The sequence below is a fragment of the Zootoca vivipara genome, chromosome 2 (assembly GCF_963506605.1).
Source record: "Zootoca vivipara chromosome 2, rZooViv1.1, whole genome shotgun sequence".
NCBI lineage: Eukaryota > Metazoa > Chordata > Lepidosauria > Squamata > Lacertidae > Zootoca > Zootoca vivipara.
The window spans coordinates 45,025,089-45,037,300 of record NC_083277.1 but is presented as its reverse complement, the minus strand read 5'-3'; the positions used below and the strand labels follow the sequence as shown (position 1 = coordinate 45,037,300).

Here is a 12,212-nt window from a genome sequence, read left to right as displayed (position 1 = left end):
TTCCCTGTTGCAAAGAGCCATTAGGAATCAGAGTACAGTATTTAATCAGAGCTAGCCTTCAGGAGAGTAATGAAAAAGATCTAGCTCTTACCTTGGAAAGAACAAACCGGTCATTGTTAGGATTTCTGGGATCCTGTGGCTTGTACCTCATGGTATGGAAAAACAGCACAGACATGATTTCTGCAGCACTGCAACATGATGTTGGGTGGCTGCAAATCAAAGCACACGGAGCGTTACAACTGCAGCCTCTTGTCAGGTCACATTCCTGTCACTGAAACACCAACATGCTCATCCTTCCAGGCTTCCACAGGGAAATGTGCCACTAGAAGTGCCTTTGAGAACTCCTTCCATCTACTACCGTATCATCCCAGTGTCCATTAGCTCTGATCAGTTGAGAGAAGAGGATGTTGTGTTATCTCCCCCAAAATGGATGCCGAAATGTAAGCTTTAGTGACAGGAGGACATCTTGAGCTACTTCCTCTCCACTAAGATCAAGAAGGAGCATCAGAATCATCAGCTATTGCGCTCATGAAGTTACACATTCACCTACATTTAGAGAAAAACTTCATTTCCTGTGAAAGGCCCAAGGAGATCTCCTTGACCTGAACGAAGCCCTGGCAATACTTAAGCATTTTGCAAAAACGGCTCCTCGCCTATGGTTTATATAGGTGGCTAAAAGGTATTCGCCGCCTAGATGCCGCTGGACTCCACTTCTCACCAGCCCCAACCATGATGATGGGAGTGTAGTCCAGCAACATCTGAAAGGACACAAATTAGGCACTCCTGATTGAAAGGGACTTTGAAAGAGCACTTATCTGACTAGATGTTAAGTTTTAATGAGCACTTATAAAGGAAAGTTAAGCTTCAGAAAACAATTTGGTGCATTATGACATTGGATATGTTTTCTCTCTTTAGAGAGCACAAGTTGAAGGAGATTTTTAGCAGGGATTTCAATGACATTGTGAAGGAGCGTGTCATCTATGATTTTCTACTGAGCTTCAGGGAAGGGTTTCAGTTGGTTTGTAAAATAATCATGTGTCAGTACATTACTAAAAGGAACATGAACAGGAGAGATGCCCTTTCTAGCACTGCAGATTATTAGGCTATTTCAGGACAAGAAACAAGTAGGATTCTGTTTAACCTAGTATAAACTTGAAGTGGCTTGTTTCCTCCTCCTATATATCCCAATGCGATCTTAAGGATCAACAGCAAACAATTCTTATAGTACCACACCTGAGCATCATGTTCGGGCAGCGAGAGAGATTCTCCACAGTTGTTAAACTAATTTCTTTAAGAGGTTTCTAAAAGCCCCAACTTGCCTTAAAGGGGAAAAGAAAAACCTCAATAGACCTGGCTTTTGAATGGTGGAGTAGGAATTCTTTCCCCCACTTCATTTTTCATTTGTGAACATTTGTCATACCCTTTTAAGATATTGCCTACCCTGAACGATTATCACAGGGAAACGAGAAATTAACATTGATAGGGATTGGAGAAACTGAGAAAGCAAGCATTACACTGGAGTGTGATTTACTTTGTCTCTAAAAGACAGAATTTATAAGAATGCATACAGTTAATTATAGATAGTATAACAGCATTCCTTAAGCAAGGCATCTAGATTTCAGAATTTGGACTTATCAATAATATGTCATTTATTTTAATATATTTAGCAGAATTTTACAGCTCAACCCTGTGTATGATTATTTAGCCCTGCTTCAAGCGTGGAGAAACCTTTTGGCTCCATAGGCCAGATCCAACTCATGGGAACAAGTGAGTCAGGATGCCTACCTGTCAACCCACATTCTGTCACAAATGATACCAGGGTTTTGGGCCTTTGAAATCCCAAAGTCAGTTTGTAGCAGGCAGGAAGGCACTGCTAACATCTGTATTACTACAAGGGGTTTACAGCGAAACAGCTGCTGAAATGAAGGAAAAGCTTGCTTTTAGCAGTGCTTTGCTACCTGCTGAGTGCTCTGAAAGTGCAGCCAAACTAAGAAGGTTTGGGTGTGTGAGGGAGTTTCCTGTAGGATCACCCTTTCTTTGCATCAGCCAATGCACCAGGAGGGCAATCCTGCTTAGTGCTGGGTAAAAGTTTTGTGCAGCATTTCAAAGCTCCCCCCTATCTGTAGGACCCTCAGGTGTAGGACGGGTGAGCATAGCTTGCCCAAAATGGCTTTGCAGTCCAAATGGGGAAGGTTGGCAGGCCAAAACTGGCCCCCTGGGCTGAAGGTTCCTCACTCCTGTCCTACTGGGTTCAATGAGGCTTACTCCCTAGTAAAAGTGTATTATGGACTGCAGAATTAGAGTAAAACTGTTTGTAAATTTATGGCTGATGTCTGTGACCCAAGATCAGGGTCAATTTTAAACATTACTAGTCTAAAAGTGTCAGTAGCTTGTAATGATCCAGTGGAATGAATTGTCAGTTGTACTAGCTGACATGCTGTAGGGCAGCTATAATAGTTAACAGCCAGAAATCCTGTTCATAGAGTAACGGTCTACTAGTTTGCTGTCACACGGCATTTTCCCTTTGACTACATTTTCCATGCATGTTAGCATTTTAAAATCATAAATCCAAACACATGATACAACAGTTGTATGACATCCACAGGACTTAAGGCTATATAATGTGTTTATTATCAAGCTGCCAATTAAATATTGCTTCCTAATCCAAACCCCTTTGGGAACAGCACTCTTGTTAACGATTTCTTAAAACACATGCAAATGCTTTTTAAAAAACAAAAAAAACAGGAGTAAAGTTAGTGCTCATCCCTTGTTAAGTATTTGCACACTAGGAATTAAAACAATTAGATTTAAGACGTGACTCAAAAACATGTATTAGTAAATATTTGCACATGGCTGTTAATCAGTAAACCTTACATGCTTGCTTAAAAGGCTTTCATTCCTTAAATCTTATAAATGTTATACTTAACCATCTCTCTAAAGAACTGCTGCTCTGGGGGTAAAGTTTTTAAATAAACCTATTGGTGAACATGTAGAAGAAGAAAAATTAAACAGGGAATGAAAACAAACATTTAAAAAATAAAAACAACCAATTAAAAACATTTTACCACAACAATTCTCAATTCCAACAAAGAATCTTGAGGCACCTTAAATGCCAGCTAATTTATTACAGCAATATGGTCAAGAGTCCATTTCATCACACAAGACGTCTTGCTGTTTGGTGCAGCAGACTAACACAGCTACCCCTCTGGGCACTCAGATATAGATACAGATATAAATATATAGATATAGATATATAGATGTGTAGATATATTCGTGGTAGGGGACTTCAATAATTGTAAGCATTTGAAAAACATTTTAAAGCAGGTTTAAAATTATATTAATAAAATATAAAAACTGAAAATTGAGCTACCTATCTACTGGAGGGGGAGATGTTAAATGTGTTTAGGATTGCAACTTTGGTTACCAGGAAGCAAGTCCGATTAAACTTGGCAAGATGGACAACACAGTTCTAGCAATGGCTACTCAAAAGTAAGTCTTACTGAATTGGCAACAGGGCTTACTTACAGGTATGTGGGAGTATGACAACAGCTTTAGGATTAGATTGCAAAATACTGATATTGCAAAACACACACACTAAGCAATAGTGTTCTGCAAGTACCACTCATTTTCATAAGACTTCTGCAAAAGCCTTCAAGCAGATTTCAAAATGAACTATGGTGTTGCAGAAGACGTAGTAGAGCACATCCTCTACCTTTCAGCTTCCGTCAGTAACTGGAATTCAGTTTACAAGCCGAACTACGCTCCAATATCTGAAATTCAACACATTCCATGTAAAAAACAATTCCTGTTGAAACTAGAGATTTTCAACTATTGGTCAATGTGCAAAATAACTTGTTCCCTATACATTTGTAAACGCAGGCAACACATTTTACAAAAGAAATGCAAACACAGTGACTTCTATGGAAATACATTCATATGTAACCTTCCTTCTTGCAATTTCTTAAAAAATTAAATATTCCTCCCAAACTACAATAACCATTTGTTCTTTCCCCCTTTGAAAAAAACGAAAATCAAACCTCTCTTCTTTCAATCGTCAAATTCTATTAGTTCTGGTCAGACTGCTTGGATTAACACAAAACAAACATGAGCTGCAATACAAAAGATGCCGACTCAGCATTGACAGTTGATTAAGCAAAAACGCACCAAAGTGCCAGGGGGTGGGGTGGAAATATGCAAAGGCAAATATGCCCAAAAGGAGTAGAAAGGCGTAACAACGTGAAAGCATAAAATAACCAATTTCGGCTTTTACCAAAAAGAGACATTTGGAAACATGCACCACAATCTTGATGGAGGTTGTGAACTCATGTTAAGAAAGTCACTTATTCCAGATGTTGGCAAAGGAAGCAGTAGTCAAGAGACTACCTTGAGTTGCTACACTGAAAAGGACCTGCAAAAACCAATGTGATTGCTCAGGTTGAGCATGCAGGGCCAGCTGGGTAGAACAGCCAGCAGCCTGCAGCCATGAATTACCGGTACCAGGTCTGTGAACTCAGGGCTTGTGTTAAAGGCAGGGATGCTTCAGGAAGTTGTGATCACTATGCAACATGGCGCAGACGCCATCTAGCTCTATTTCTCCTTGTAATCTGAATCTTGACCAGTGCCCAGATGCAGGGATGGGCTGGGTGTTCCCATGGTCTGAAACAATCAAAGAGAAGGGTATCCAAGATGGATGTGAGTTTCTTAAAGGTGAAATATTTAAAGCACAAAGGCAGACATTTCCATCAAGAATGAAAAATGGGAGGCATCTAATGAAACCAGTGTGGCAACATAAGGAACTTACAGATGAGCTGAGATGTAAGAAGGGAATGAATAAGAAATGGAAGAAATGGGAAATCCCAAAGGAAGAGTATACATGAGTAACCAACAGTTGCAGGGGAAAGGTCAGGTGGGCCAAATCTCAGACTTGCAAGAGAGGTTAAAAATAATAAAATGGTCAGGAGTCAACAATGTGATGCAGCAGCAAAAAAGGCTAATGCTATTCTAGCCTGGGACAACAGAAGAACAGTGTTCCGATCAAGGAAAGTAATAGTCCCACTCTATTCTATCTTGGTCAGACCACACCTGGTTCTGGGCACCACATTCTAAGAAGGATGTTGACAAGCTGGAACCCGTGCAGAGGAGGGCAACCAAGATGATCAAGGCAGGGTCTGGAAACCAAGTCTTATGAGGAATGTTTAAGGAACTGGGTATGTTTAACCTGGAGAAGAGGAGACTGAGAGGAGATATGATATCCATCTTCAAATATCTAAAGAGCTGTCACATGGAAGATGGAGCAAGCTTGTTTTCTCCTGCTCTAGACTCAGAGGGTAGGACTTGAACCAATGGATTGAAGTTACAAAAAAGAAAGAGAGAGAGTGACTCAGGAAGAACTTTCTGACAGTAAGAGCTGTTTGACAGTGGAATGGTTGGAAAGTTGTGGGCTCTCCTTTGTTGGAGGTTTTTAAGCAGAGGTTGGGTGGCCATCTGTCATGTATGTATATATATATATATAGTTGGGATCCCTGCATTGCAGGGGGTTGGACTAGAAGACCCTTGGGATCACTTCCAACTCTATAATTTTATGAGAACCAGTAAGTAGATACTGAATCCAGACAAGAGGGAGGTCCTGTAGGTTAGCAGATTGCTTTCCCTGGAATTATGGTAGGTAGAAAGCCTGCTCTGGGTACAATCACAGCCCCCTTGAAAAGGTAGTTACATAGTCTGAGCATGTACCTGGATATATCATTGCAGCTCAAGGAAGATAAGTGTCCTCACGGACAAAGGCTGCCTCCTCCTTCTCACTCTGGATTGTTTGTCCACCTCTGGCTCCTCCCACAACTGGAATGTTACCTGCCCCTGGTGGTCATGAGACCCTTTTAAGACTCTACTAGATGGCTCAATCTGGACACAATAAAGAGGACTAAATGATTACCCAAGGGTCCTCAGACACTTTTCTGTTAGTGCAAACAAAGAAGTGGGTAGGGCATATCAATTGGAGCCCCATAACATGATTCATCATAGGCATGTTCATGCATTTACTTTTGGCCATTTTCTGCTCCCAAGGAGTGGCAAGAACAGATATCCATCTATTCATTCTACATCTATTCATTCTAGTATCTGGCCCCAGGGATAACAAAGGAGGAATTAGATCTTGCCGAACTCAGTACTGAGCCTCTGCTCCCTGCTATTTACTGTACTAAAGGGACTGTTCAATAAATATTGATCCTTTATTTGGATGTACAATCACATTGTTCCCATCTCTTTAATTTCCCAGTCACTAGGCTTTCCATCCTCACAGTCTCTTTCAGACAGAACTCCAACTGACCTAAAAAAAATAAAACAGGAACCACCTTGATGTTGTAAAATGGTAAATATAACTATTGCAACATCACACCGAGAATATCAAAGGCAACTTCCTTCTAAGGGTTCTGCTTTATGGTTAGCTACTTTCTTCCCCTGCCCCCAGATCCTGCTTCGGTCCCCCCCCCCCATCCATATCCTTCCTCGGAAATGGTTTTACCTTTAAAAGTTACTTTGTTACAAGACATGTAGCAATTTGTGACAGAGTCACATTTTTATGTGCATAAAAATTAGCGTAGGCTTTGAAAGTACAGAAGAGCTGTGACCAAGGCCGAGGAATGCTATTTGCACTCAACTAGAGGCACACTCAAAGTCTGGTGAATCCAAACTGCCTCTCTATCCATTTGCAAGCTCTTCAGCTGATTGCTAAAGAATGCATGATATATATATGAATTCCTATTTGGGAAGTCTGAAGCTGAATTAAAAAGAAATAGAGATTGCAGAATGAGGCTGCATTGCCTGCTCTGGAGAGTCGTGGCATTGACAGAATAAATTTGCTGCTCTGGATCCAGATTTGCTGCTTGAAGCTCAGCTGGCAATGGTGGCTAGTTATAAATGGTCTTTGAGTGCCCAGGCAAAGTCCCCACCCCCACCCCTCCGGGAGCCAGACCTCAGGATCAAGAAGGAGACACGACAACATATTTAGGGATTAAAATGGCAACGACTTTATTGAATTTCAGGTGTAGGAAACCTTGGCATAGGCATTGGGCATGTATCCCTCTTAGCCCCCTGCTGGGGGTCTGAGGCAAGTCAGGTTCGAATGGGAATATGGGGCCATTGCAAAATGTGTGTTTACGCAACTGGCTCTCTCTCATGTCGCGGGGGGGGGGGAATTCTATGGCCCACTTGTTGTGCCCTTGTGGACAGAGACTCCCCTCAAGACCCCTCTAACTGGTGTCACTGCCGCAGAAGGGGTAAGTCACCGGTTTACCTCTCTTTCAGTTGTTAGACTAAAGGATTCCGCCCAATGCCTAAAATCGCCCAAGTTGTGACAATTGCTATGGGGTAGGCAAAACCTGTAGAGCAGGGGGAATTCCTTCCCCGCTGTGAGAAAACAGCAACCATTGTACGACCATACCAATGCCAAAAAACCTAGAAAGGAGAAAGGTTAGCCTGTAAGGGAAAAAAAAGATTAGAGGTGGGTGACCCTCTGGGGCCGACTGCACTGCCGTCAGCTCCGCCCCCTTTTTATGCTTCTGGAGCGGACCAAAGTGAAGCCTGCTCCAACTCGGTCTGCTGCCGCTTTACCCCTCTTTCAGTTGTAAGACTAAAGGATTCCGCCCAATGCCTAAAATCGTACGACCATATCAACGCCAGAAAACCTAGAAAGGAGAAAGGTGCTGCCAACGTCAGCTCTGGGCTCTTTTTATGCTTCTGGAGCGGACCAGAGTGAAGCCTGCTCCAACTCGGTCCACTGCTGTTGCCCCGCCCCGAGGCCGCCGCAGATAGGCCGGAATTTTAATCTGGGTTTGGCGGGAACCCATCAGGCACTGCGGCGGCCAGGAGAGCAGAGCAACCACCCGCAGAACAGCGTGGTTTCAGGAGGATGGTGAAGCCGCGCACCAAGTCGCTAACACCACCCACAGCCAATATAAAGTCATTTTGAGCTCCATCTGGGATAATAAGGTTTTTGCCACCTTCTACATGACTTGGTGAACTTTAGGATCAAGCAGAACACCATCCTTTCAAGGCAAATCAGGCACAATGATTAGAACTATTATCAGTTTTAAAATACACTTGCATTTAAATTCTTGCTGTTGTTACTTATCTTACAAAGGAACTCATTATAAGGCTGTTCACTGTTTGTTCCGAACTGCTCTTATACTGTAAGCTGCCCTGAACACAGCTACAGAGGAAGCATCTAATAAGAGTTAGGCCAGGCATCCCCAAACTTCGGCCCTCCAGATGTTTTGGGCTACAATTCCCATCATCCCTGACCACTGGTCTTGTTAGCTAGGGATCATGGGAGTTGTAGGCCAAAACATCTGGAGGGCCGCAGTTTGGGGATGCCTGAGTTAGGCTATGAAAAAGGAGAACTATCCTGCAAGCAGAATAGAGCACCCATGAAGATGTGCTACAACTGAAGTCACATGTGCACTTTCATTTCCCCCAGCTTTTCTGCCTTAATGGTGTACAAAGGCAACAACCATACCTATGGTGTGTCAATTCATGGAATTACAGCTAGTACAAGCAAACACATTTCATATCATGTTCCCGGTTGTAATTTTCAGTTCCATTACAAATCATGGTTTCTCAGGTCTGATGTCACATTGAACCAACGTTAAGGTTGAACTATAGTGCGGTGGTTTGAATTTATGCAAATTCAAAATGGGTCCATCACTTTTCTTTTGTTGCAACTTTGTTGCCCAACACAAGGTGGAAGGATTTACTTTCCCCCCATATTTTATGATCCCTAGTCCTTCAGATGGATCTCAGAACAGAATGTGTGGTTGTGGGAATTTAGCATTCCATTTAAATAATATTCAGTGCAAAAATGCCTCCAACGATGGCATTTTCACGCACCTTACAAAATTCAGTGAGATCACTACAAACAAAAGGAATTTAAAATCTGGGCAGATGTTTCAACCTTACAGAAAACTTTTGCTTCTAAAAAATAAATTTTAAAATGTGACAATCTGAACCTTAAATAATATAGCACACACAATCAATAGAAAATAAAAAAATACAACCCTCAGCTGAAACAAGGTAAATATATTGTAAAGAGATTTTAGAAAATCAGTGTTTGTCAATGGAATATTAAATAAACCTGTTTGATGTGGGGAAATAGCTTTATTTTCACATCGAAAGACAATGGATTTTTCCCATCGCAGAGTACAAGCAAAACTAGACTAACTCTGGAATTTGCAGACAGAGCCTAAAATAACCTCTACTCTAAAGCCTGAATAAACTACCCATATGAGCCTTCAGGCATTTGAAAAATAATCCCACTTTAGCCAACTTGAAATTTTGCCGACAATTAGTTACGACTGTTGGGCACAAAAGAAATAATTTGGCCGAAAGCATAAATTGTTTTTCTTTCCAACTGTGTGTCAAGAGAGCATTCCTGAGTTCTCTTTCTGTCATATCATATGCATGAAGAACCTTATATCCCAATATCTTACCATCTGTGTCAAAAATACACTGTCAATATTATACTCTCACACTTTCTGAATGCTCTCATTTTAGCCGCCTATTTTAGCTGTACATGATTAAAGCAGACAGAATTATGGTAAAAGGCCAGCTCATTCTGCACGCTATCCACACAGAGCCAAACATTTGGACACACACACTACATGCATAAACAAATTGTGTATGATTATAATCAGAAAGGCCCCTATATTTAAGAGCAATTAACTCTGTTCTCTTTCTAAAAAAGAAGCTTTTGAACAAATCCATATGATGTAAAAAGGGTAAAAATGAGCCCTTTATCAAAACATATAAAACACAAAGTATTCCATCAACAAACACATCCAGTGTTCAATGTTTTATCATCCTTATTCATTTTTCACAGTCACAGGTGAGGTAACAATTTTCACACCCAAGTGTATTTCCAGATATCTGCTGCATATCTAAGTATCTTCCAGGTACAATTATTACATTCAGCACAATCCTACACTGGGCTATTCAAAAGTTCCTCCATTGAATTTAATGGGACTTACTCCCAGATAAATGTGTATTTAGGCACTGGCTGAAAATGGGTTTGTTCGGTTCCTTGGAATTTACACAAATCCCATATTCAATACAGCTACAGATGAAGCAAATAAGCTATCTAATTCTATTTGCACCTTCACTATATTCACTATTCTAAAGTGATTTGTAATTGCTACACATTCTTTTCTAAGAAAATCCTCCATTAAATTGTATGGCTGTTGAAACAGTTGAAAGCTTTAAGTTGCCAAACCAAGGTTTGCTTATTACGGTACATGAGTTGTGAAACCTAACTGACACCTAAATATTGCTTTAAATCTGCATTTCAAAACCTAATGGAAGCTCTGAACCCATTTTGCAACTCAAAATTCAAGGTTTCCCAGTAAGAACAAAGATCTTCAGCTCTATATTTTATTTATCATTATTGCTTTTTAAGAAGGGGGGAGGGAGGTGGTGGTATGCAAATAGGTGGTATAATGTTTAAGGATCAGTAGCCCATTTGGGCAAAGCTGTGAAATCAATTATTGCTCCAAGAGAAACACCCTACTGAATTCAAATACAGTGTTTAGGTAACAGTGTGTGCACATTGTGGCTTGATGACTGATGCATAACTCAATGGATTTCAACAGTCAGATCTCTGCAGAAATCCCCTGGACTGCACACACATGTAAGAGGCAAGATTTGGACCAGATTTCATCCAGAGGCACAGAAGTCCACACAAACAGCTGGTAGTGTCAAGGCTGTTCGACACATTAGTAGCCTTGCTCTAGAATCATTTGTAGCAGGACCAGGGAAGAAAAACACAACTATCTTCCTGGGCTATACCAAAGAGACATATAAAGTAGGGGCTACCTTCTGCTTACTAGGATTATTAAGAGTGAAGGGATGAGAACTTATCCACCTTATGGGGGGTGAAAGGCATGCAAAAAGTGCTCGGTCCAACTCTTAGCATCTCCGCTGTAGGGCTAGGAGAACCTCTCTGCCTGGAAACCCCGAGTGCCTACTGCCAGTCCGAGTCGCGCAACACTAAGCTACGGTAGGACCAAAGGTCTGATTCGGTGTGAGGCAGTTTTCCTTCGTCGTGCTAAGCAAGACAGGCTGCCTTGATCCCTCATCTGCGAGATCCGGGGCCTTCCAAGAGAGAAGGTGTGACTGGCCGGCAGGCGTGTGAGCCCCGGCACTTCTCTGGTGAGGGATTTGCTCTGCCTGAGTCGAGTCTGGCTCCCTCCCTCCCTCCCTCTCCCCCTTGGCTCACCCAGAGCCAGCCGCGGTGGTGGCCTTTATGGAGTTGATGCGCAGCCGATTGGCCGTGTCCTTCAGGGCCTGCAGCTTCTGCTGGTCCGGCTTGTGATAATCCTCCATGGCGAAGCAGGAACGTGGCTGACGGCAGGCTCGGGTTACAGGCGGCAGCAGGAGCTGGAGCGTATGGCGCTGGACAGGCCCGGGCTCGGCGACTGAGGAAGGAGAGGCGGAGCTGCTCGGCCGGGCGAGGAGGGGCCAGGCGCCGGGGCCACCTCTGCGAGCCGCGCGCGGGCGGAGTCCTGCCTGCCTGGGCGAAAAGCCCCCGCCTCTCGAGCAGCGCGCTGCTTGCGGACTGAGCTCTCCCGCCCGGCTGCGAAGGCCAGCCGCTCCCCTCCCGAGGAAGAGAGGCGCGGCTGAGGCGCAGAAAAAAGCCGCGTCCTTTTCCCTCTCGCTCCGCGCGTAACGGGAGCAGGGCGCGGCTGAGCGCCATTTGCGCAGCGGCGAAGGGAAGTGGGAAAGCTCAGGGTGCCACTCAGCCCGCGTAGGGTGCAGGGCTTTCTTTCTCTCCGGTCCTCCAGGTGCTGTTGGACTCCGGCTCCCATCACCCGCAGCCAGCACGGCCGATGGTGAGGGATGCTGGGAATTGGAGTCCAAGAACACCTGGCAGGCCCGCAGGGTTCCCCCAGCACCGCGTTGTAATGGCATGCTGTGCTTGCGATGTTGCTTGGCTTTAACTAGAAGGCTTGAAAGAAAACGCTCAAAAATTGAGACACTCTGTGCTATTTTTCTAGAAAAAGGGGGCGCTGGAACTCACCAGGACCGCCTCCCTCGTTCTCTTAGAATGGCAATGACGCCCACCTGAGAGGAATCCCGGGTGAAAAAAGGCGCTGGGAATAATGTTCTGCACCCTCTCCATTGAAGACTTTGGGTGTAAATAGGTTTAAAATGAACAATATTTCTTT

At 43.2% G+C, this 12,212-nt stretch overlaps 1 protein-coding gene across 1 annotated transcript in view; it reads right to left on the bottom strand.

Moving 5' to 3' along the window:
* TKT (transketolase) overlaps positions 1-11,481 on the bottom strand; it is a 37,857-nt gene extending 26,376 nt beyond the window's left edge. The window contains exons 1-2 of the mRNA XM_035106324.2: positions 11,264-11,481; positions 92-209 (exon numbers count right to left, since the gene is read on the bottom strand). Coding sequence (XP_034962215.1) covers positions 92-209; positions 11,264-11,370 — 225 coding nt within the window. The 5' untranslated portion in view covers positions 11,371-11,481. The remainder of the gene's footprint in view (positions 1-91; positions 210-11,263) is intronic.
* Positions 11,482-12,212: the final 731 nt, after the last annotated feature.